This window comes from Pseudopipra pipra, chromosome 11 (assembly GCF_036250125.1).
Source record: "Pseudopipra pipra isolate bDixPip1 chromosome 11, bDixPip1.hap1, whole genome shotgun sequence".
NCBI lineage: Eukaryota > Metazoa > Chordata > Aves > Passeriformes > Pipridae > Pseudopipra > Pseudopipra pipra.
Genome location: NC_087559.1, coordinates 15,758,319 through 15,784,107, shown reverse-complemented (window position 1 = coordinate 15,784,107; position 25,789 = coordinate 15,758,319). Strand labels below are relative to the sequence as shown.

Below are 25,789 nucleotides of genomic sequence, written 5' to 3'. Positions count from 1 at the left end.
GGCGGTACCGCCGCGGGCCGGGCAGCGGAGCGGAGCAGCGCCGGCTGTGCGGGTGCCCCCGAGGCCGCGGCGTCCGGCGGGGCGATGGCGGCGCTGGGCTCGGCGGTGCTGCGGAGGGGCGGCGGCGCGGCCCCCCGGCTCCTCGCCGTGGCCGTGTCGTGCCAGAGCTGCCGCCACAAAGCCACGGGGGACGGCGGGCACGGGCAGCCCCGCGAGCAGCAGCCGGCGGTCCCCGGCAGAGCCGGCGGCCAGCAAGCCCCGGCCGAGGGCGCCGACACCAAGACCTACCTGTGGGCCAGGTACCACGAGATGAAAAAGCTGGTCTACGGTAAGGGGGCTGCCACGTCCCGCCGGGACCGGCCTTTTCCCGTCTTCCCCCCCCCGCCCCTCTCTTTGCATCTCCGTGCCTCTCCCGGGACGTACCCGTTGCTGTGCAGCTGCCGGGTCAGGAGCCTTCACGCCGGCGATGCCATCGATCCATCCATCCACACCTCCACCGCCCGCGGCTCGCCGGGATGGTTTTCTTTAGCTGAAACCTGGTCTTGATCTTCCTCTCGCCATCCCGAGCTTCCCTCTGTGCACATCCCCCGCCTGGTCTCAGCCTGTGAGGACGTGTGGAGTATATGGGGTTGTTCACAACTGGCCTCCTTAACGCGGGTATTGCCGTGGCACATGGTCTGAATGAAGGGCTTGTTACCTTTTTCTCCAGTTTGCCCTTGGTTGGCATACAGGATCGCGGTTGGACTTGGATAGATGGGCAGGGATGCTCACTGAAGGGGTGAGTCCAACTCGCCACTGGCACAAGGCTGAGTGTGGACAGGACTGAAGCTGCAGCTCCTGGGATGTCCCCTGGTCCTTAGCTCAGTTTGTGTTCCAGACGGGACAGACCTTTTACTCATGAGTGCGTACGTGTTTCTGCTCCTCTGACCAAGAAGTTACCTGGTTCTGTCGGGTACTTTGAGATCTTGCCAAACGAGGAGAAAACTCAGACCACTTGCCAAATCTGCCTGTGTGTAAAACAGGATTGTGGTCTCTTTGGCAGCAGCAGGAGACCTCCTCTGTATTAAACTCCTCTAAAAATAGCTTTCTTGGCATAAGGGCAGGGAACCTTTTCCTGTTGATTTCTTGATTCTTGGAATGCTGAAGGTAAGCACTGTAAAGGACTAGGAAGTGTGAGTTCGTGCCGGCTGTTCGATAGCCCTCCGTTAGCTTTTGTTTATCTAAGAGCTCGGATAAGGACGGCAGTCAGCCGGAGGCATCTGGAAGAGCTTTCTCCCTGCTCTGAGACTGACAAGGGCTGTCATTCCTTCCTCCCCCACCTTCCAGTACACGAAATTTGACATAAAATCTCAAGTCCTTAATGATGCACAAATGTAAAGGAATTGGGCTCTGATCCATTGGATGCTCAGCCTGCTGCATTCCAGCTGTTGCAGGATGAGAGCTCCTTTCCCTGTGCTTTGAAGGCAGTATAAGGTGCTGATGGAGGACTATAGCTTTGTTAATACAAACCTGCTCCAAGATCGAGTTGGGGTTTTAGCCCCACTGCTTGAAAGAAATTCCAACTCAGAGTACTTGTAGTCCTGCTTGGACCTTAATATCCTCAAAGACATTTTTTTTCTTTTCCATAATGGCATTGAAACATAAATGTAGTTGTAGTCAATAGGCTGTGCAATGGTTTTTTGGCAAAATGCTTGGTTTACTATGTGACAGATCATGAAGTTTGTGTTCCCATAACTCTGTTGGGACTCAAGAGATACAGTTATTACTTGAGGTGGAGAACTAAGCAGCAGGAGTAAATGCAAAGTGGAGTGAAGTAGCTCAAGTGCTACAGAGTAGACTCTTTACAAACCTTCAGGTAGCCGTTAGACATGCTGAATAAGAAGGCCCTCGATGCTTTAAAGAATAGCTCCCCAAACCGAAATTTCAAGATTGTGCTGTTAGTCAAGTCTTGTCAGGAAGAGAGAGAGTTGGTCCAAGTTGGTTTAATTGTTGCTTTGATGACTAAACAGTTCTGCAAAGTGTGGCATCAGCCTGTTCCTTTGTGCTTGGTTTCTACATCTGATGTAAAACTGACTGTCTGTGCTTGGGATATGGATCTGAAAACATCATCTCAGGACTCACCAGCATTGAATCTGGGCAGACTCTGGTGGTGCCACCTTCTCCTTCCCTCTCTGAAACTCCCTTTTGTGAAGTCCTGTGTTGTCAGTTATTGCTGTTGGTTTGGAGAGAGGTCTCTGCCAGGAGAGTTTATTATGTGTTTTCAGACCAGCCCTTGCTCAGGACCAGATTTATAGAGCATTGTTGTATTTTTGCACAGAGGGGATTGCAACGATAAACGCTGACAGAGTTGGACAGGGCAGGATGTGCAGGATGAGCTTCTGTGCAGTAAAGCTTAGTGGTGGTGCAGGTTTGGTGGCCACAGCACAGGCACCAAAAGTTCTCAACTTTGTTTAAACATGTCTCTGCTCTATCAGGCTTGAGGGGGTGATGGAAATGATAGAACAACATTGCTACACAAAAGGTGTCACTGAGGTAAAATCTCCCCTTAGAACTGGCTCAGGATAAACCAATTCTCTTCATCAGCCCCCCCATCTTTGCAACACTGACTCTTAGGACCAGATTTCGTTACCTGCAAAAATTTGAGGCTACTACTTCCATTTAATGTGCTTTTTTTTCCTTTTCTCTGATAAAAGGAAAAGTACAATCTGATTTATCACAGGGGTTGGTCTTGAGCAAGACTTGCTCTTTGCTGATCTGATAAGCGTTCAGGAAGGCCAATAAGCTCTCTCATTAAGCTTTGAAGTTTTGCAGTCTAGGAAACATCCAATCCTGAAACTCAATGGGACTGCCAAGCCAGTGAGGATTTAGCTGTAAGCAAGTGTGTTTGGGTTTTTTAGGTCTGCAGGACTTACTGCATGACAAGCTTGAGCACAGTTGAATGTGAGAACAGCCAGAACTGGAAAAGTGACCAGTTGCTAACTTCCTAATTCTGCTTTCTTAAGTGTAACCATTTTTTCTTGCAAAGAACTATTATAACATTTGTCTAGTGCCTTTGTGCATTTTTAAGATGACATTTTGTAATGACATGGTATTTTTTAATATTGCCTTTAGTTTGTGTAGATTTCATTGGCAAGAAATCCCAAAATATTTAGTCATAATGGCATAAATTCAAGACTGTGCTCTAAAGTAATTTTCAGCACTCTTTTAAGATGCTTCCTCTGTCACTTAGGGTTCTTTAAGTAATATTTTCCTCTTCCTATCCTATTGGTAAAAGTAGCTACTTCGGCTGGTTGGAGTGCTTTGCAGGAAATGGCACAAAACAACACTTCAAAGGGATAAAGAGGTTCTTGGAAAGGAGGAAAACTGGCAGTTTGTCTTTAGAAAGCAAGTCAGTGTGAGCAAGGGAAACTTTTTAATTCATTAAGAGTATGGAGGATGGTGGCCATCTGCTTTCAGTATCCTTCTCCTTGCTTGTCTTACAAAGAAATTATTGCAGACTTCTGCCGTGTGGGACCTGTGTGAGTACAGAGGGTGTGAGAGATGGGTGTGTGTTATTCTTCACTAACATGCTCGGTCTGAAGCTGAGAGAAAGGGAGCATTTCCTGCAGGATGCTCTTGGTACCCTGGGAGCTCAGAAAAGCAGGAGACGTGCTTTGCATCTCCTGTCCAGAGTGTTTGTCACATCAGAAGGGGCCATATGGTGTCTGTAGTCGTTGCTCACAGTTAATTACCTGCTTTTGTTTCCATCTCTGCTCTCCTGTTGGGGATCGAGTGTTATTGCTTTCTAACAACGTGGGTTATTGCCTGGGAAGAGGCACTTGTGCTCTGGTGAAGATAGTCAATTTAAGCAGCTGTTCATGTTCTCACAGCAGTAAAATGAAGGGGATGTTGCATGTTTACCTTGTAAAAGGTGTAAAAGGTGCACGAGATCAAACAGGCTTTCTTGTGGTCTGCCTTTGTTGCAGAGTTTCATCATGTGCCCTGGACATGCAGACACTTCCCTTCAAACCGTCAGAGCTGCAAACCAGAGCAAATTGTGCAAGTGAGCAGATTCCTGGGGCTGCATCTGTTGCAGGAGCTGCTTTTCCCCCGCTGCCCTCAGATGTGCTCACGCCCGTTCTCCCTTCCGTCACACTTCCTGGGCGAAGTGCTGAGTAGAGAGTGACTAACTGTGATATTGTCTGCCTTTCCAGCTAGGACCCAGATGGAAAGAGTAGTTGGGATTATTATTCTTTTTTAATATCCAAAACTGTTTGCCATTTTTGTCTTGTGGTGTTGTTTTTTTTTTCCTTGCTGCAATTTTTCATATCTGTCCAGCAATCTGTTACGGTGTCTTGGCAGAGGAAAAGCAAAAGCAAAAGTTCTTGAAAAACGGCATCTTCGTGAGCTTCTGGAGGGTGTCTGTTTGTTTTGATTTGACAATTGCCAGGAAATCTGAGACAAAGATCCCTGGCAGATTACGTGCGGAATGTCAGCAGAGCAGCAGCACCCAAGTCTGCAGCCCAGGACTTGGTTAAGCACTCGGGATCAGTAACCACCCAGGTGGTTATCTTGAAAAATAAAAAGCAACAAACAAGCAAAACACCACAAAAAAGCAAACCCAAACTAAACCCAAACCCACACTTAAAGCAAGCTTCTTGAAACCTGCCTTAGTAAACACCAGGCAAATTTGGGGGTTTGTATTGAAGCTAATTTAGCCTGTGCTCCCAGCTCCTGTCTCTGCCCTGTGGTAGCTGGAACCTGCATGGAGGCTGGATGAGCTTAAAGAGCAGATGGACACCTGCTCCAAATAGGGGATGCTCCAAATGGACATTCACACTGAGCCAAATGTGCAGCATGAATCCCTAGACTGAAACCCAGAGTTTTCCTTCTTTCTAGGAGATCAGTGACCTTGAAATTACTGTAATTTAATATGCAGGGTGATGGTGTGGTCAGAGCAAGCTGCCAGTTGGTTTGGTGACAGTGATGTGTGACAGGAAACACAGCAGGGAGATGTGTGGTGCTCCAGGGACTGTGTGTAGGGAACATGTTGTGTGTGAGGCAATGGGGATAAAGCATTTTGGCTATTCCTTTTCAGCCCTTATGAGGTAAGAGAGAACATGCTGTGTAAGTCAGTGACAAAATGTCTGAGTGGGGTAAAATGACCAGGGCAAGAGGCTGTCAGAGCACAGAGAGGCTCTGTATGTTTGAGGCTGGCAAGGAGGAGTGTTACTTCATCCAGTGGGTCTAAATGTGCTTCATAAATCATGCTGGGGCACAGTTACTGCTTATCTTCTGATCACAGATAGGACTTGCTTGGTGAGGCTCACACTACCCTCTCCTTGACACAAACTCCTACCACTCCCTTGGCTTTTCCTAATGGGGTTTTTGCAAAAGTTGTGGCTGACGTGTGATTGAATCCAGAAGGTTCTTATGTCTTCTGTGAAAGAAGAGGTGGGTTTCAGGCAATGGTATTTTGTGCTGCTCTCACACTATCAAACTGTGTTGTCCTGAATCTGTTAGCAAAAGGGGAATGTTGGAAGAGCTTGACCTCTGTGTAGGGATGCTGTAGCAGCGAGTGCATTTGTTGCACAAAGTTTTTTCATTAGAAGAGGAAAGCCCTGCACATTTGCCCTGAGGTGTGATTGGGGTTGTAACATCGTTCACCTTGTGAGGAAAAAAAACCCACCCTGCAAATCCCAGCATATGCTTAGAAAAAGGTCTTCCCACAAGTTATCTGGAGGTGAGGACAGGAAGTGGAGCTCTATTTGTTTATGGTGCAAAGAGCATTTATGATGAAAGGATGAAAGTTGTGATCATCTGAATCCTATTTACATTTCCCATCGTTTAAAATCCCAGTGGAAAATACTCAGATTGTATCCACTCTCTTCAGCCTCTTCCAGGAACTTTGCCACCATCGGAGCCACTCAAAGAGAGCTTTTGTTCCCAAAGTGTAGCCAGTAAGTCAGTCCTGCCTTAATACACTGCTTTATTTTCTAGTGATTCCTTTACAGTTGATCTGGTGAATTGCATTTGAAGGCCAAATGAAGTGAGTTAGGAGAGAAGCATGGCTGTGTTTTGTAACATACCCATTTGTTTGCTCCTGGAAAATAAATATTATGATATATTTGAATCCTGTTACTTTAGTCACCTCTCTGAATTAGTGCTCACAAGTGTACTTTGGACTTTTACCTCAATTCCATTATAATTCCAGACAAAGTCTTTATTGGAAATGGCTGGTATCTCTTTCTAATAATGTATTTTTTGTCCTACATTCAGATGAAACTTGGTTTTATAGCAAGGAAGCACTAAAGAACCGGCACAGGGATTCTTGCTAAAAGCCAAAAGTTAAGGTAGGAAAGGAAAAAAAATCCTACCCACTGATGCTGTGTAGGACCTGGAAAATGTCTGGACTTTTCCTATCATTCAAAGAGCAAATTACCCTTCTTTGAAGAGGGAGGAAATGTCTCCTTCCCCTCTGTCCCTCAGTGTGCTTGTGACTAGGCAACTGCCCCAGGGAACTATTTTTATTGCTGACTCTCATCTTGCAATGGACAGCTCTTGTGGAATGGGAAGCCTGGGAAGGGTTTGTTCCTGCCTCTCCCATTGCAGTGGAGCTAAAGCTCTCCTCTCTGGACTAGCTCTGGAAGGGGATATACAGGTAGTTGAGCTGCTTGGTCACTTAACCCCATTTTCCCAGTGGTCTGGGGAGCAAAGTGGTATTCCCAGGCATCTTGAACAGTAACCCTGTTTTGACAAACCACAGGCAAGGGCTGAGCTGTTTCCACAGCTGTTTATCAGAGGAAAGCAGGTAACTTGTTGCTATCAGTATTAGTGCTCCAAGAGCCCAGGAGGTTTTTTTATGTGTTGTTGGTGTTTGTACAAAACCTTGTTTTATCCTCTTAATCAATAAAAAAAAATTAAAAAGCCCTAATGGCACTTGCAGCATTTCTCTGCAAAGTCTGGCTGCTTCTGAGAGAAACAAAAAATGCCAAAAGACAAACCTCAGAGTTTCTCATTTGGAGTAATCTAGATTTCCCAGAGAGGAGAGTTGGGCTGCTTGCTTGCTGAGTTCTGAGTGAGGGGTGTGTGTTTTCTTGGTGATCTATCACAGCACCTCTCACATTGTGAGCCCACTGAAACTGCAGCTGCACTCAGCCAGAAATCTGACACTTCAAAACCTCGGCTCTGCTTTGCTTCATGGAGGCCAGAGACCAGGGGACTTTGTTTTGCAGCTTCCTGACACAAAAGGTCAGTCTTACTGTGCAAGTAGATAGAGAGCATCATCTCCAGATGCAGCCAGAGGTTTGCCAGAGGTTTCACAGTGTGTTTTTTCACGGGGAGGATTATTTGACTTAGCAGCAGCAGCCTTTGGCAGAGCTCTGTGCTCCTTTGCTGCTGCTGTGTCTTATTTCCAGCTGCTGTCAGGTCAAGGATGAAAAGTCCAAATTTCAGTGATCCTCTCAGTTTCTCCAACCTCTCCCCTTTCCCTTCTCTTAGATCTCCTTCCACCAGGAGTCTGCAATCTCCTCAACCCCGCCGCTATCTACGCTAACAATGAGATCAGCCTGGGAGATGTGGAGATCTATGGCTTCGACTACGATTACACCTTAGCACAGTATTCTAATTTACTACACTCCATGATTTTCAACACTGCCAGAGACATCCTAATAGAACAATTCAAGGTAATGAAAGAATTTCCACTCGATTAAAATCGCTGCTGTCTTTGCTGTGCCCCAGACGTGCTTGAGCACGCATTGTGCACGTGCCAATTACTTGTTTTATTGAGATAAATTTCATGTTTCATAATGTCTGATTGCAGAAAACTTTCTCTGTCCATGGAATTCATTTCCTTTGCGACAATTTACCGTGCTGTACATTCCTGAGGTTTTATAAATATGGAGTGGGAGCCTTAGTCTAGAAAAGGTCTGGTCAGCTTTACTCGACTATGGAAATAATGCCTATGGAATTGCTGGTGGATAAACATGAACCATGGGCTGACATCGGAGCTGTGCAGGACTTGACATGTGCAAGTTGATGTGGATGACACTGCAGCATGTCCCAGAGCAGACACCCTGTTTGCAGTAGGTGACTGCTCTGTGTGGTTTTTTCTCATCATGTTTTTCTGTTTAGAGGGCTCTGCAGTGCCAGTCTGTGCCAAATATATGCACTGAGTGGAGCTTAGCAGAAGTGTCCTCACTGCCTCAGTGAATCTGATTTTTTCACTAGTGTCCCCTACATGAGAGAAATTTAGTTTTGGGGATCCTGATCCTTTATGTCTCTCTTTATTCCTCCCTTTTCTCTGTTGAAGGGGCAAAATGAAGCACACCTGTTCCTTGGTCAGTTTATGCCTGGGGTGAGATGACTAATAGGACTAAGCCAGCTCAACAGGTGAAATGATTTTGTTGATTATCCAGTCCTTTTGCTCTAAAGATGTTGCTGTTTGTCTTCCCAGTATCCAGAAGGGCTTGCAAAGTATGACTACATTCCAGGGTTTGCCATTCGTGGACTTCACTATGATGTACAAAAGGTAAGCTGTACAAAGTTCACTCTCCTGGGCTTTGTCTTCCATTGTTATGTTTTTAGTGGAAATACTTTCTGTCATTGCTTGCAGTAACATCTATCACCAGGTTACCAGTGAGTCCGGGTGGCTGTGCTTTTCCTTGCATGGGCTCTTCCCAAGGGAAAGATGTCTTTTTTGCTTGCCTGGCCTCTGGCAGAATGGGACATTTTAGCAAAGGCCTCAGCTAAACAGCCTTGCCAATTTAAAAGTCATTTAATTGCACAGGCTAATTAATTGAAAACTGAGCTTGTTTGTGTGATGGTTTCTGTCTTTCAGGAAATTTAAACAAAACTCAATCTTACATCTACAAGTACTTGCCAGGAGCAGAGGCATAATGCCTTACTCTAATAATAGAAATGACTTGTCAGAAGAATGCTTTAGGAAGCCTTCCCCACCCCCCACCCCGAATAATAGAACTGCCTGGAATAAGATCCAGGCTACTTGAGATGCATGCTTCTTAGGAGCACAGGCAAGCAAAGTGCAGGCAGTAGCTTTAACCCTTTTCAGTGCTTTGGACTGATTCCCTGAAAGCCTCATGCCCAGTGATGCCATGCTGGCTGCTGCAGCCAGGCACTCAGGTGGAAGCACAGCAAAGTTGTTTAGCTGTAGTAGCTTTTTCTTGTGCCGCTGGCTTTACAAAGTAAGAGGTAGATGTGTGAGAAACAGAAGGTTCTTTCTCTGTTTAAATCTCTGGCCAATATATCAGAGAAACACAGGCGAGTGGCCTGGCAAAGCACAGGGCCCTTTGAGGGAGTAGAAGGTGAAGACCCTTTTCTCAGGATCAGGGTTTGCAGAACACCCAAAAATCTGGGTAGTGCCAGTCTAAGTAAAACTTCAGCATACGTGCCTGCACTCCACAAATTACTGGGAGGTCTGCCCACAGTGTAATAAGCTGCACTGATATGGTTTCCTGATGAAAGAAGTTTGATGTGTGTTCTTATGCAAGATGCAGAGTGATGTGGGTTTAGTGTGAGGCTGCTTCCCATGCCCAAGGACCCGTGTTACAGCTTCAGAATGATGGATGGAGGAGAAGGGATGATTCATGAATAGGGGAGTCTGATACCAAAAATGCAAAGAAAGCTCTAATGTTACCAGCCTGGTGTGCTCCTGAACATCTTTGCTTTAGTGTCTCCTGGGGAGGGGGTGAAGTGAGGGGAGAGCTCTTGTGTGAAGAAAATGTTTGGGCACAGCTGTGCTCTGAACCAAAACTTGCCCACTTAGTTCTGCTTAAGATAAATGTCAGGAGTAATGGATCCCTAGTGCACGCAAAGCTCCTTTGGAATGTGTGTGCTCCTGAAAGGGAGATAAGAAGAGGCTGTCTTGAGTCACAGAAACATTTTTCCCCCTGCATCTGTGTCCACAAACTGGAGTGTAACAGACTTTGGCTCATAGAAAGATGGTCTTTTGCCAGGGAGGCCAGTAAAAAGTCACCATAAGAGTAACTGTGTGTAAAAGTAGCTGGAGAGTAAGTGCTGCCCAAAGTACACAGATGTGGGATGTTCATACTGAATTTTATTTTCTAAATGTCATTTGTGTGAAACTTTAAACTTTAATAAGGTTTCAGTGTAAACTCTTAACAGTAACCCAATTCTAACAGTAAATATCTGTCCCTTATCACAGAGTCTTCTCATGAAGATTGATGCTTTCCATTATGTGCAGCTGGGGACGGCATATAGGTCTGTCAGTTCTGAAAATCATTTTCTAAATGCCCATGTATGCAAAGGTAGATTTCTGCATCTGAATGTATGTTCATGGCATATGTTGTTGTTTTTTTCTTTTTTTTTTTTTTTCTGAGCAGGGCACAGTCTTGTCCTGCTTATCCTGTTTGTGCTTGCTTCAAATGCTTACCTGGCATATAATTGCAGGGAGTTATTTTTTCTCAAGCATTTCAAGCCAAGTGTGGGTGGGAAGATCTGGAGCTTTTTGTAATGGTTAATGACACCTCTGGTCACGTACTCTGCGAGGTGTCTGAGCTGCAGCTGCAGTGGGACTGGGTGAGCACCTGGGAGCAGACAGTGCCACTAGGAAAGGACTCCTCAGCACGTGGTTCACACACGGGCCTGTCTTCTCCAGGCAGGAGTGTATCCCAGCAGTGCTCTGCTGGGCCTTGGACAGTGGTCTGGATGTGCAAATTACATCTTAAAGCGATGCAGACTTGTCAATAAAGTAATAGTGCATCAGAATTGGGCTCACTTTAAGGCCTGCTTGTCCTATTTTTCATTCTCCTTTGTTCTCCAAGGATAGCTGGGTGTGCTTTGGAATAAGTGGCTGAAACAGTGCAGAGGAAACTTTTCTCCAAAGAGTTGTGAGACTGGAGACTGGGAAAACACTTTGTCCCAAAGAGGAGAGGGTTAGTGTGTAAAAAGTTGTAATTTATAGATATCAGCAGCAAAGCTCCTGTAAATCCTATGTTGTATTTCCTGAGCATGGAAGGCAGTGTGGGTTTTTTTCTTGATCTCTGCCCTTCTGCTGTTAAGCTTCAGTTACAGTAAACACTCTAAGAATATTAAGAAGGGAGTTTCATAATCAGAGAGAATTGGCTTCTTTGAGAACCAGCTTGGGGGGTGGGGGGAGCAGGGGGTTTGTACTGCCCCATATTTTACTTCAGTGTCATAAAGAGATTTTTAGTGAAAATACATTTAAGCTTTTTTTTTTTTCCCATGTCCTTTTGTAGCTATCCTTCTTGGAGTGTTCTTTTCCTAAACTGTCCTTTGCTTTTGAGCATGACTGAGACAACATTTAATTTCTCAGAGGCTGTACCGTAACTGAGTAGGAAAGGAGAAAGGGAAAGTTACCGACTGCTTGAGCAAACAGCCATCAAAAATTGTGCAAGAGGCAAAACCTGCAGCAGTCAGATAACCTGATGTTTTGCTTAGGAAAGCTGAGTAAGAAGGAAACCTTTTTTCAGAAAGCCCTTTTCCTGCACCTTTTCACTGAACAGTGATAAACCTCATAGAAGGAGGTTACCTGGAGCTGCCACAGTCAGGTGGTGGGGCAGTCCCATCAGCAGACTGACAGCAGACAGAGAGAAGTCTCTGGTTGGATTCTCTGCTGGAATGTGGATAAAGCCCCTTAATTAACTTGAAGGAGCAAACAAGATACCTGAAGCATGTCTTGGGGAAGATTTTATGTGAATCTTAAGAGCCATCAGGCTCTCTGTCTCTTTTGTGCAAGGGGAATTTGTGAATTTTAGAAAAAAGCCCATTTTTCCCATATTCTTGTTCTGTGCAGTTTCTAGACTGGGCATTACTGACAAACTGTTGTTTTGTTTGTGTCTAGAGGGCTCAAACCCGTGCCTGATGAAGAGGTAATCGAACTCTACGGTGGGACGCAGCACATCCCCCTGTACCAGATGAGTGACTTCTATGGCAAGGTATTGTAAGCCCTTGGCTGCTGTGATGCAGCAGCAGCAGCTCTTTAACAGCTTGGAAAACAGAGTGAGTTGTAGGCACATGTAAACTACTCCAGCCTCCCTTGGAAAAGCTTGGTCCCCTGTGAGCTGCAGTGTGTGTTTTTGTTCTAGTGGGAATATGCCCCAGAGGTTATTTAGCAGTTTAGCATCTGAGAGACATCTGCAAAGCTTTCCTAAACACCAGGGCTATTGGCCTAGAGCTGAATGGCTTTGAAGACTGATAGGGAGATGTTCTCTGCTTCTTCCTTGGCCAAATCTGGCTCCCAAGCTACCAGGGCAGCCTGCAGTGCTGGTGTCAGCAGCGAGCTGTGCAGGAGGGGGTCTGTGTGTAGCAGCAGGGTGCTGTAATACCTTCCTCTTTTTGGCTTTGGGTAGGATTTTTTTCTTTCATGAAAGGGATCCCCCTCCACACCCCTTCAGGCCTCCTCAGTGGACGTTATTCATAGTGTTGGTATCCAGGAGCATTGAGGATAGTAAGGTACTGATGTTCTGTCTGCAGGAGCTGTAGGAATCCTCTGGTTGCTGAACTAGAGGAAGTTGGGAGAGATTTTTCTTCCTCGAGTGTCTGGTGTGGTGCTGTGGGCAAGTGAGGCCTTCACATCCCTTTCCCTCAGAACTGCTTTGTCTCTTGCCCTTTGTTGCCCTAAAGGAAGCTGGAAGGAGAAGGGCACACTTCCTCTGGTAATACCCCTGTGAGCCTGCTGTGTGAAGTCTGCAGCAAGGCCACTTCTTGATTTCTCTCTCTTGGGAACAACTAATCTGAGTGGTTGTTTTCTGGATAAGTATATACTCTGTTTATAGCTCAGTGATGTTTCCGGCTTTGAAATAAAATGTTTCTGCTTAGAATTTGATATCTGTCTGTAAGCTGCACTCTGTTATCCTCCTGCTGTGCAACTCTGCTCACTCCTGGCAAACTTGAGATGATTTCACCTTTCTTTTTAAATAATAGTAAACATGAAATCTTCGAGTTGTGGCTTTCTGTAGGACCAAGTGCTCATGCCAAGGTGCCTTTCAGTGCTGCTTTGTACGTACCAGGTGCTTTCTTCTTTCCTGTAGCTGGTATTGAAAAATTCATCATAACATTTGGCCACATATGTAGGGATAGCAACTTTGTGAAGAGGTGAATCTCCTCTCCTAGTAATGTAATAAACCCCATGAACTAATAGGTGGATCCCAAAGAGAATGAAAGTATTCACAACTAATGACATTTGCATCCAGCAATGTCTGCTCAGCCTGTGCCACTGACACATTAGTGGGAAAGCATCTGGGTTAAGATGACTGCTGGTGTGGAGTGAGCCTTTGGCAGGTGTCTTGGATCTTGTCCTCTGCAGTCTGTCATGCTGATGTTGCTGTGTGGGTGACAGGAAGGTCTGACAGGTCACTGATTCCAGGCAACAAGACATAAGACAGGCAGGACTGATACAGCTGAAGTGTATGAATACTCTCCCTTGAGGGTTTTCTTGATTCTCTGTTAGCAGGAGTGGACAGCTTCTGGTAGCCCAACACCTGCAGTAGGTGGGCACAGATCTTGCCAGGGTTAGACACTGCAGCTGCTTTGGCTTTCACTGGCAGAACATGCCTGTGGTGAAGGTGGAGAACTTATGGGTGTTGTGGAAAAACAATATGTAGCATTCTAAAAATGTAGTCCAGTTTTCATCCTGACTTGTGTCACTGGGTCTGCCTGAGGAAGTCAAGACCACTAAAGGGAACAGGGGGAGGCTGGACTTGTAGGTGAACCACACAAGGCACAAGAATGAAATTGAAGTTTACAAGGTAAATCTTTGCTGTTAACACTGAATATTTAACTGTCCCCAGGACAGGCCATTGCTCTGCTGCGCTCTGCTAAATCCCATACCTAGTTATTTCAGTAGGAACTGCCTGTGTTTGTCCCTCTTGCTTCTTTCCCAGCATCCTTGAACAGGAAAAAGGGTGAAGGCTGTTTTCAGGAAATTTTATTTTTGCTAGTGGGAGAAATGTTCCCTTAGCAACCAGGCATCAAAATGGACAGAAGTGTTGAAAGGATTCAGTGAGTATCCCTGAGCAGCACCACCCTGTGTGGTGTGGCCCTTTGTGTTCTCTTCTGCTCTAGGTCAAGTTGTCCTATGAGTGGAAACTGTATAACCCTCAGCACATCAGCATAGCTTTTGATTGCAGCATTTTTGGGTAACACACCTCAGGCAAAATGCTGGTTTTTGTTCCTTTGCCCTTTTTACATTGTCTTTCTTGCCCCCAGTTTGTGTTGCCCCAGTATTGCCTCAGTCCACCCTTGCCTGACCAGACGAGATGGGAGGTGTTCTGTTGTTACATCCTGGCACGACAGGGCCACACATTTGTCATTAAGGCAGCACGTGCCCTGTCAGCCTCTACCATCTGTACCTTCTCTGATCTTTTGGATGCTGCTTTCATGTCTCTCTCTCACATAGTTGTAATAAATGCTTTCTGATGTGGGCCAGTGTTATCCTAGAGAGTTGAACTGCCCAGCTGTCAGTCCTGGATTGCTCAAAGCTCACATGCACAGACATGATGTAACTGGATTGCCAGGGCACCGCTGGGGACCAGTTCATTGGGAGGTCTGTGCACTTCCCAAATTGTTTTCCATATACAAGACCTTGGTAACTGTCCCCCTGTCTGATCTGGAACTTTTATCAATGAAAGATGAAAAAATTGATGCCAGGTTCATCTTGCCAGTGAGACTCACCATTGTCCTCTGCACGGGTGGTACATCAGAATAAACAAGTTTATTTTATTGGCAGGCCTCCAAAGTTGGCTTCGGCCTGCTGATAGATTTGTAATTGATAGGCAATAACAATAGCAAATGTATGAGAGAGCCTAATGCAAGGGGAGTTATTCTTCGCTGAAGATTTAATTGTCCATTTCTACTTGGCTGCTGGGTGGGCTGAAGTCCTTTTTTCTCTTTGTGCCCACTCTGGGTTTTCTGTAGTGACTCAAGGGCAGACAGGCATTGACAAATGACTTGTTGGAGTGATTCTTACATTGCCTTGTGAAACCTCACTGGGATATGGTTTCAGCAGCTTAAGTGCCATGTGTCCAGTATCAAAGCCTGGTTTAGGTGAGCAATAGGGCATCTTCAGCAAGGCCCATGGCTGCTTCTGTAGCAGTGTTGTCTTTTGGCACCTGTATTAATGTCAGGAGGCCAGGTGGGAAGCAGAGGGCATGGGGTTGAAATCAGTGTCTAGGACTGACTCCCCACTTCCTCCACCTTAACCCCATGGTGTTAATGATGCTGGGTTTGTTTAATGATTTATGTGAAAGAGAAGCCTCTCTCTTGTCAAGTGCTAATGCACTAACTTAGTGTTTTAGTGTAGAAGAGAGGACTGCTTGCTGAATGGCTGGGACTTTCCATGCTAGTGTTTTGTTAGCCTGGAATGTCTTCCAGATGGTACTGGGTGATATTAGTCTGTTTGTTGGCTTTGATATTTTTTTAAGTATTTTTGCATCTAACGTGTCCCTTTAATTTTTTGCTTTCCAGGGCCCATCACTTAAGCAGTTTATGGACATTTTTTCTCTTCCTGAGATGACACTGCTCTCTTCAGTCATTGATTACTTCATAACTCATGGCATTGAGTTTGACCAGGTGCATCTCTACAAGGACATATCTGTAAGTAAAATGGCAACTGTCCCACAGCTCATACCACACCAGAGCTGTGAGCTCTGCAGCACCCAAACCCAAGGGGCTGGTACTGAGCAGCCTGATATGACAGCACTGTTGTCCCTTTAGATCCAAGCATTACTGGGAATATTCAAAGCTGTGTTTTCAGGATGTGTTTGGTTTCTATCTGTACTACAGAGTTAGTGTTGCTGTACACTATCTTGTGCAGGAGTGCCTAGGCTGGTTAGGTTGAAGGTCCTTCCATGGGAAATAGGTCACAAAGCTTGTGTAAAAGTTTTTGGGTTCTGCAGACTTTTAAACTGTGTTTTCCTCTTAGTATCTCATTTTCAGAGAAGCTTGGTCTGATCAGGTACCAAACAGCTTACTTCGTTACAGTGATTGTTGTGAAACAACTCTCCTTGCCTGCTCTGAGAATCCACCTCTTCTATTTGCAGCTGCAGAGTAGTCTGATCCTTTGGAGATGTTTTCCAGTGGGTGACTGTTGCTTTCATGAGTCATTTACTCCAAGGTGCTAAGTGGCACTTGAAAGGGCTGTGTGGGATTATCGGCACTGTTAGTTGAGACTGTCTGACTTCTTAGCTATTGCTGCAGACAAGATGTAAGTGCTTGAGGTTGCTGCTCTGGGTGACTTATGCTGACAGACAACACATCTTCCAAGCCCTATTGCATTCCTTTTTCCATGGAGAAGGGTTTTTGGGTTGTGCCTTATGGGAAGCTTAGGCTCACCCACTGGCTGTTCAGTCCTGTTAGGGAAATGGAGCTCCACGTCTGTGCTGCTGCTTTTGTGATAAGGATCCACCTGTCAGCGGGGCTGCAGCCCAGGATTGCAGTTGTGTTCTGACCTTCTGTTGGTGCCTGATAGCAGTGTGCCAGCCCATTTAACATGGTTCTGGGGTGTTGGTTGTTGTTTTTGCTCTTGGGGTGGGGAAAATGGGAAGAGGGGATACAGCTGAATCCTGAGGCTTTTTGTGAAGAGTGTCTTCTGAACCTTCTTTTGAGGTCAAAATGGAAATGTTTCTAATTGAAATCTAGAGAAGGGGGGGCGATTGCCACAGCCTAATACATGCTCAGTACAGGGCAAATGGTGTCCTCGAGCCCTCAGACTTCTTTGTGGACACAAGCACAGAGACCCCTCTGTGCCTACAGACAGGTGTCCCAGAGAACTTGCACAGCCCTGACTTTTAGTACAGCACTGGCTCACAGTGGGTTAAGACACGTCTAAACCTGACACCCTTCTGTACCTCTCAGTGGTACTGCTGATGCAGGGCTGTGTGTTTGGAGAAGTGCTGCAGACACTGTGCTGAGTCAAAAGGGCAGACCCTGAGGCAGTGGAAAGGCTGACATGTAATCCAGGTAGTCCTGTCACACCAGTTTGGTTGCTTCACATTTTAAAGTAAGAACATACAGTTTACCCTGCTTCCCTTTGGAGGAGTTTTTTGGAGCCCTGTTTGACACCTCCCAAGGCTACCAAGATTTTACCTGCAAGAACCTTTTAGATCTTCCTTTTCTTTTTTCCCCTTCTTTTGCTTTTTAAGTGGTGAGGGTTTAGGGAAAGAGCAGACTCGAATTTCTTTCTCCTCTGCAAAGGTAGTTTTGACAAAAATCCAAAGCATTGCTTGCTTTTAGTGCCAGTGCTGCTTAAGAGAAACTTGTTTCCTTGTTAGAGCTCTTGCTCTTTGTTCAGATTCTTTCCAATAAAGCAAAGAGATGTGACCTCTGCCTTTTTACCATTCAAATCCACATGGTGGAAATTGACTCCTAAAACTTCACTTTGAAGTGGTAATGCCTCCTCCTCCACCATCCCCACCTAAGCTGTAAACTCAGGTTCTCTTGAAGCTTTGCAGGAAATGATTTTTGGGGTCATGAGCAGGTTTCAGCAGCACTACCAGGTGACTGTGTGGTGGTGTGGAGCGATGTCAGTGGCCCGTGTGGGACTCCAGTCTGTAAGGGCAACTCCCAAAGGGGCACACAGAGTGTAACAGGGATTTAAAGGTTCTGGGGAAAGGCAGCATTTGTTTACCTCTATAAATTGTCAGGGATGAAAATAGTACTGTTAAAACAAGCACTTGAATGTGCAAACACTGCAAACTGTGTTGCTGCTCTGGAAATGGTTTTGTGTGTCTTGAGTATCTCGTTGGATGGAGACTTGGGCGGAATCTCAGTTGGGTGTGTCCAAAAATGTATTGCATCTTGGCCTCTGGCCTGGAAAATAGAGGATATTTGGATGCCCTTGACAACATCTGTTTTAACTTGCCTCCCTCCCAGCTGTGTTTTGTGCCACCCTCCTGCCAGAGCTTCTGCTCTGCCTGTGCCCACTGGCCACCCGGGGCCAGGAGCTGTGGCCCTCCTTGGCTTGTGGGGAACATTTTGGAATCAAAAGCTCTCCTCTACTGCTGTTTGCCTCAGCCACACTCCTTTGGGTCACATTTGGCAGAGCTTCTATAGGTATAGGGAGAAAGCAAAGCCTGCTGTGTCTGGGCCAGTACAGTTTTGGGACAGTGAATAACCATTCACTGGAGTTGCACAGTCTGTATTGCCTTGGTACCTGTGTGTTTACCTGTGCTGGTTTCCAGGAGCTGGAAGGAACTTGAACTTTCATAGATAGGTTTTGAGGGTTTTCCCCCTTGTACTGCATTAGCTGAGCCAGCCACTGTGTTCTTCTTTTGGCACGTTGGTGAGCCTTGCTGGGCAAGCTTTGCTGCTTAGCACTGATGCAGCTTTTGTTCATTCAGCAGGGAGGGGATGGATCATTACTCTTGGTCCTCAGAGGTGACAGTAAGTTTGCGTGCTGGGAAACAGGAATGCCATATGTAAAACTGAAACTTTTTTCCCCTGCCCTTTTCTTTAGGATGCAATTAGAGATGTTCATGTGAAAGGAGTGATGTACAAATGGATTGAAAAAGATCTGGGTGAGTTAAATGGAGCTCTGGTGCCAAATCCGTCTCATACTATGGGTGTTTTGGGTAAGATGGCTGTGTTGGCCCTACACAGTCACAGGAGTCAGGGGAACACAGAACTTACTGAAATACTTGATTGTGCCTAGAGGCAGCTGGGGATAGAGTGGCATTCAGAAACAAGTGGCATTTATGGGCAGGTGGAGGATCTGTTTTATTGAAGGAAACAGCTACCTCATTGCTCATGTTTCTGTTTTCCTTCAGCTGGTAAACAAGGGATGATGGTCCTTGGCATGATGTGAACATGCAAAGGCACCATCTGGGAAAGGCTTCCTGGTCATTCAGGGGAAAGGAAGCTTCTGCAAGCAACATGGCCTGGAGTGGCTGTGCCTGTCCCTTGTGACAGTTTGGTATCAGCCCTCTTTTTTACCAGGCTTTTCAGTTCCTCAGTCTTCCTCTTTAGATGGGATGGATGGGGATGAGGAAGGCCATTTTGTCACCATAGTGGTTCACTACCTGCCTGCCTGAGGTGGATCCAACTCAGACCTTTTGCATCCTTAGTGGCCCGGGGGCTGGGTTGGGTTTGGTTTTATACAAATGTGATCATGACTTGTGCCAAAATGTTCTGATTGCTACTGTTTCATTCTGATATAGAACAGTACATTCTGCATGGGGACGAAATCTATGCTGTGCTGAACCGCCTGGTGAACCACAAGAAGAAGCTCTTCCTCATCACAAACAGTCCCTTTAGCTTTGTGTGAGTACCTTTACTGCACACCAAGGCTGTGCAGGGCAGTCCCTCCTTGGGGCACCTGGAAGTTGTATGGTGGAGGGTTTTGTGGCAATAGCCAGCAGGGCTCTCTGGGGACGGGTTGTGGTGAATGTTGCACCCCACAGTGCTCTCCACAGCACTGACTCTCACTTGTTGAAGAAAATACAAGGCTGTGGCTGACCACAGCAGTACAGAGCTGACACTTTGTGTTACCTCTAGCAGTTCTTGCTGCGTCATAGGCTTCCCTGGACTTCCCATGGTGCAGAAGAAAGGGTGGGACAGCTTGAAACAAAGTTGCATCAATACTCCAATGCAATGAGACAGCCTTGGGGGGTTCACAAGTCTATGCTTTCTTCTGTGTTACTGAAATGAGAATAAATTTAGGACAGACTGTTGTAAAGATGTGGTGTTGCGTGAAAAAAGAGTACTGGATCTGTTAATTTTTCTGTTCCTTTGCCCTTAGGGACAAGGGAATGAAACACATGGTTGGCAAGAACTGGCGGGACCTATTCGACATGGTCATCGTGCAGGCTGACAAGCCCAACTTCTTCACTGACCGCAGGAAGTACGTGCCCAGGGGCTGTGCTGCTGCCTGTGGGACCCCCTCCCTGGATAAACAGCTCCTTCTGCCTTCCAAAAAAGCAGTGATTTGCTAACCATCATGTAGGCTCAGTGGGCATCCAGCCTTCTGCTGCCCTCTGAGATTCTCTCTGGGAAGATGAAAATTGGCTACTCTGGGAATAAGTGGATGTGTAGAGCCAAGCAGAAACTGTGCTTCTAAAACTGGCTGTTTAATCCTCATGAGTTTTTTTATGGTCTGAGTTTAACTTAGATTTTTAGAGGTAACAATGTACTTAAATCATCAGAAAGAAGAGAGGAGTGGAATGGTATGCATGAGAGCTGACCATTTCTTGGCTCTAGGTCTAGAGAGTGTGACAAAATCTTTCCTTTTCCTGTTCCCCACACAATTATCTGTGTGGTTTGTTTTTTGAGGATTTGGGGGGGGGTTTGTTTAGTTACTGGATACATGCTGTTTGGTAATTGGCAGCTCTGGAAGCCTTTGTACGTGGCAGCTGGGTTTTGTGGTCAGTTAGGAGCTGCCAAGGGACATAGGCTGCTGTCCTCTCTTTGGATTATTTGCTTTGGGAACTTGTGTCTGCTTTGTTGGTTCAACTTACGACTGACCAGAAATTACTGCCCTTGAGGGATCAGTCTATTCTTTCCTTTGTATGTATTTTCCTCTCCTATTTCCCAGGCCACTGTCACAAACAGGAGTAAACCTATGGAATGGTTTTATAAGCTGTTTTATAACCTGGTAAAGGTTTTCTTCATGGGCTGCAGGTGGAGTGTCTTTCAAACACAACCTGGAGTGATGATGATCCAGCCCTCTTGGAGATAAAACCTGTGGCTGTCTGGTGCCTAAGATCCACACATGTAGTGGGCCATGGAAAGACATGGCAAGGCCTCAGAAATAGCAGGAGCCAGCTTGGGTCGAGATCAGCATGAGAACTGCTTTCCATCCACTCTGCAGACTTGCTGTATCCTATTAGGACATTCCACAGTCTTGGTTGGGCTGGGGCATAGCCAGGTTGGAACAGGACACAAAGTCATTCAGGGCAAAGCCTTCTTGGCCTTAGCATTTCAGAGGGAGTCATTATTGTTACTATTTTCCTCCCCTCTGTATGTGAAAAGTAGAGTTGTCAGGGATTTTGGCATGAAATGGTTACAGCCAGTGGAAGCATTTTGAAAAGATATTTCCCTTTCACACTTTCTATTCCCCTGAGAAAAAAGTCTAGAAGGCCCAGAAGGTCAGTTAGAGCTTATGTAGAGCTTTTATTTCGAGTTGTTACATAGGTAAACAAGTTTCCTGATTCAAATGTTCTGGTTGCTGGGTAACAATCACCTAAAATCAAAAGGAGTTGACATCTCCCCCTTTTTTTCCCCAGACCTTTTCGAAAACTGGATGATAAAGGCTCACTGCAGTGGGACAAAATAAACCAGCTGGAGAAGGGAAAGATCTACAAAGAGGTAAAGTGAATGGGTGCATAAGGGGTGTGTACCAAGAGTCTGAAATGGTTGGGACTTACAACATGCCTACAGTTTTGGAAATCACTGGGAAAGCCTGGAAATCACTGGAAAACAGGAAAATCTGCTTGGTCATGGTGAGGGAAAATTATGGGTTCTTCTGTAGGGCACTTGTGCATGTTTGGTGTTTGCAAAGTGAAACCCAAAAGTCTGTGAGGAGAGCACATGTGTAGTTAGAGGGTGTTTGTAAGAAGCCACGCTCTGGGCTCTGTGCTGGCTGGGGGCAGTGGCCTGGTAGGACACTGTCCCTCAGAATGCTTTCAGCATGGGCTTGGCATTAGGGATGGAGGGACAGGGACAAGGGGGGAAGGCAGAGCAGGGCCAGGTAACTTAAGGTGTGGGTTGCTTTTCTTTGTGCCCAAGGGAACCTGTGCTGAGTTATCTCTGCCAGGCTGGGTTTTTCCCAGCTGCTGCCCTGTTTGTGTGAGATGTGGCGGTAGGGAAACATCCTCTGCATGTGTAGCAGAGGTCAGTGAATGTCCCCTGCCCCCCATGCACAGTGAAACCTTTACCCTGGGAGCTCTGGTCTGACATTGTCCAGCGTGGCCAATAGTGCCATTTTCCCTCAGCTCTTCCAATGTCCTGCTCCTGAAACTGTTGTCCTGGAGGTGCTCCCAAGAGTGTGGTAGTTCAGGCTAAGAAGGCACAGCTCTCTAAAATCTGATGGGTATGCAGCTATCTTCCACACCTCACTCCAAATTGTTCTCCATAAGGCTGGAAAAGGTGCACTTGGATAATAGAATAGAGAAACAAAGGTGATCAAATAGGGCACAAAGCCTGGCTCCCGACATGCCCCTTCCTGAAGGACCAGCATGTCCGGAGGATGAGCTGTTACTCTGGTGAACTTGCTGCCCGGGTTGTTGTCCTTGCAGCTGGTCTGTCCCCTGAGACAAGTTGCCTCTGGCTTTAGGACAGTTTGTTCTTGGTTATGTGAGCTCTCCAATCCCACGGGAAAAAACTGTTAGTGAGATCGCTGTCAAGTAGCTGGGACCTGACCTGTGGTAGAAAAGTGGGTCATGTCCTTGAGTAGTGCTGTTGGGAAGCCTCTGACCTGTCCAGTGGGTCTGCCAAAGTGCTGGGATAGTGTTCCAGCCTCTGCCAGGAGCTGGGAGCTGGGAATATGCAAGTATAGCTCATTGCCAGTGGGTTAGCAGCTCCCTCAGGGGAAAAGGCGCACCTCAGCTTTTTATTTCTAGAATTTATTGCTGAATTAAATCCTGCTCTTGACCACCTACATCTTGTGGCCACAGGTTGCTCACCCAAGTGAATGGTGCAGTGAGGAAGGGAAAAGATGAGGAAGGAGGGATGGAGTAGGATTTTGTTCTCCTCTCCAGTTCTCCCCCAGTCATGATGTTCATCTGACTGCATTGAGGTTGTTGGGATGTGACAGAGTGTGTATCCTGGTTGTAGCCCACCTTGTCTCCAGGATTTTTCGTTTCCTGGAGTGCCTTCTTTCTGTCAAGTGTTAGTGGCCATGGACCTTGCTGTTCTGGTGGTGTTGCCATAGGCCCCTGAGCTGTTCCTGTTGTCCTTTTGACTTGCTGTGCCCTCAAATTGCCTATTTGCAAAAACTCTTCCAAAGAGTTATTCTGTAGTCTGAGAAAAGCTGAGGAATGTACAGGGGGGTTGTGACATAAGTGCAATGAGGTGGGGAAGGACAGAAACCCTTGGGTGTAGATAGTGGGGGAGTGGGCAGGTTGATACTTCTGAGTGCTCACAGCTGCATGTGGTTGAGGTGGCCTGTAACCATGTTTCTCTCTGCACTCCTGTCCCTTGCAGGGTAACCTCTTTGATTTCCTGAGGCTGACGGGCTGGCGTGGGTCCAAAGTGCTCTACTTTGGTGACCATCTGTACAGTGACCTTGCGGTGAGTGAAATGTCTCTGCTCTCCAGTGAGGCGGGAGCAAGCCCGTGTGGCTGCTGTGGCTGCAGCTGGGTTGGAGATAAGGCAGGGCCTGGTCTGAGTGCTCAGGTCTGTGCTGGGTGCTCTGCTGGCTGTCAGGGCACACTCAGGACACACCAGCTTCCCCATGCTCTGTCAGGCACAGGCAAGCACCACATTTCAAGGTGATTCACATGGCTGATCCTGCTGGCCGGGAAATGGTTGTTACTGGCACAGGCCATGGATGGCTGTCCCCTGAGAATCCAAAATGGGAACAAGACCACTCTTCTAGGAACCAGGGTTGTGTTTGGCCTTCAGTCTTTATGTTGAATTCATGGTTGTTTTTTCTCTGTGACCTCCAGGACCTCATGCTGCGTCATGGCTGGAGAACTGGAGCCATCGTTCCTGAACTGGAGACGGAGATCCGGATCATAAACACAGAGCAGTACATGCACTCCCTGACCTGGCAGCAGGCTCTGACGGGGCTGCTGGAGAGAATGCAGGTAAACAGCTCCTGGCTGAGCAGGACAGGTAATGTGCTGCCTTCTGAGTCTGCATTTTGGGCTTAGCATGGGAATGAGGGGATGTACCATCTTGCTTGGTTCTCAAAAATATCCTCCTCCTGGTGCAGTGGGCTCTGTGAGTTACAGTGGAAACTGGGGGGAGCTGAGGTGTGGCCTGCAGGAATGATGTATGTGGTTCTGCTGCTGTCTTTGCAGATGTATCAGGATGCAGAGTCGAAGCAAGTATTGCTGGAGTGGATGAAGGAACGACAGGAGATCAGGTGAGCATTGTCCCCCCTCACTGATAAAGTCTCTCAGGGCCTCTCAGGCCTCTACTGGGTCTGTTCTGTAACCTGCTGACCTGTGACCACAGTTTTATCTACAGAGCACCATCTCTTTCCTCTCAGGTCGCTGACGAAGAACCTGTTCAACCCGCAGTTTGGAAGCATCTTCCGCACCTTCCACAACCCCACGTACTTCTCTCGCCGGCTGGTGCGGTTCTCCGACATCTACATGGCCTCCATCAGCTGCCTGCTCAACTATGACGTGAACTTCACCTTCTACCCCCGGCGCACCCCCCTGCAGCACGAGGCCCCGCTCTGGATGGATCAGCTCTGCACGGGCTGCATGAAAACCCCCTTCCTGGAGGAGATGGTGCACATTCGGTGAGGGGCAGGTACTGCAGGCAGCAGCACGGCCGGGCCTGTCGTGGGGCCGCTCGGCAGCAGCACCTCTGTCCACCACTAAAGGGCGTTTGACACTTGCGTTCATGTGTAGATGGTGTGTTTATTTTTTCCCTTCACTGGCTCCATCCCTTTCCCTGAGGTGCGTTGTAGGCTGCACAGAGCCTGGGTGCTTGTTCTCTGGCAGGGAGTCCTCTCTAGGAGCAGGTCAGCTGGAGAACTAATGAAGGTGGTGGGACAGCCACTCCCTGCTCTGTGCCCAGAGAAGTGGCGCAGACATGGAGCCCCATGTCTCCAGTGCTTGGTGAGTGCAACCCATGGGAGGGGTGACAAGGTGAGTCAGGGCTGAAGCTGCCCAGATGTCCTGGGACTGCAGTGTGAGTCATTCTGCAGGTGGACAGGGAGGGGTCAGGGCTGCCAGCTGGGCAACCAATAAAGCCCATCGTGGATGACAAAGCATCAGCAGTGTTACCTGTCCAGAACTGGTACCAGCAGCCCTCAGCCCATTCCTGCTCCCCACCAGTCTGGTTTGTCCAGCTGGGGACTCTGGTAGGGAACTGTTAGGTAACTGTGCAAGCACGGGGTGTTGGGAGTAGGTCACAGGGTCTCAAATGTTGTGACACACCTGGTTTTTGAGTGAGTTTAGTGCTGTGCACTGTCAGTATTTTTGGCTTGGTGCCATGTGACATCACCATTTTGACAGTTGGTGTGGTCTGTTGTGAGTCTGATGTGTTCAGCCCTGCAGGGAAGGTGGCATTCCATCTGTTCACTGAGATGTGGCCTAAGGTGGATGGAGGGGCTGCTGAGGTTGTCCAAGGAGGGTGCAGGTGTGGGTGTGAAGTGCTGCTGGGTGTGGTGGGTCAGAAAGGGGACTGTGGCCATGCAAAGCCATGTGCTGCCTCCTCAGGAAGAGGAAGAGCAAAGAGGTGCTAATAGCAATGTCAGAGTGTATAGGATGGGACAAGGGTGACAGTCTGGAGGCCCAGGCAGGTGAGAGCTGCTTTAGGATGTGAGGTGCAGAAAGTAGGCTTTCACCTGGCTCGGGGCTATGCTGGTCCTGGACAGGCTTCAGACTGCCCCAGGGCCAGGCAGGGCATTGGGAAGGGGTAGAGGGGCAGTTGAGGTGGGGAGGAGCTGTTGAGAGTTTGTGCCACTCTGCTGATTGGCCCTGGGAAATAGGAGAACATTGTGCCTTTGGAAAGCTGGTTGGTGTGTGGGAAGTGATGGCTGTAGGATGAAGGGGTGGAGACATTGGTCCTTGTCCTCCTGCTCCTCCCCTCACTGCTGCACCATTTGCAGATGGCAATAAGGGTGACAGTGCCAGCTTGCTCGTGGGGCAGTCGGTGTTGAGGTGACAGGAAGGAGAGAGGGAACAGCAAATGGAGG

General features: G+C 47.3%; 1 protein-coding gene across 1 annotated transcript; it reads left to right on the top strand.

Moving 5' to 3' along the window:
* Nucleotides 1-24,487, top strand: NT5DC2 (5'-nucleotidase domain containing 2). Its single transcript, XM_064667826.1, has 14 exons — nt 1-328; nt 7,480-7,664; nt 8,435-8,509; nt 10,163-10,218; nt 11,822-11,915; nt 15,445-15,573; nt 18,434-18,494; nt 19,134-19,236; nt 19,715-19,816; nt 21,198-21,279; nt 23,116-23,202; nt 23,580-23,720; nt 23,937-24,001; nt 24,128-24,487. Exons 1-14 carry the CDS (start codon nt 85-87, stop codon nt 24,387-24,389), a joined length of 1,686 nt encoding a protein of 561 aa, XP_064523896.1. The 5' UTR covers nt 1-84; the 3' UTR covers nt 24,390-24,487.
* The last annotated feature ends 1,302 nt before the right edge of the window (nt 24,488-25,789 follow it).

Bases quoted from the DNA above. Each gene is read 5' to 3' on its own strand.
- NT5DC2 (XM_064667826.1), top strand. From the start codon at position 85: ATGGCGGCGCTGGGCTCGGCGGTGCTGCGGAGGGGCGGCGGCGCGGCC. The intron at 8,510-10,162 runs GTAAGCTGTACA...CCCTTATCACAG, and splicing joins TTCACTATGATGTACAAAAG to AGTCTTCTCATGAAGATTGA. The intron at 19,237-19,714 runs GTGAGTACCTTT...CTTTGCCCTTAG, and splicing joins AACAGTCCCTTTAGCTTTGT to GGACAAGGGAATGAAACACA.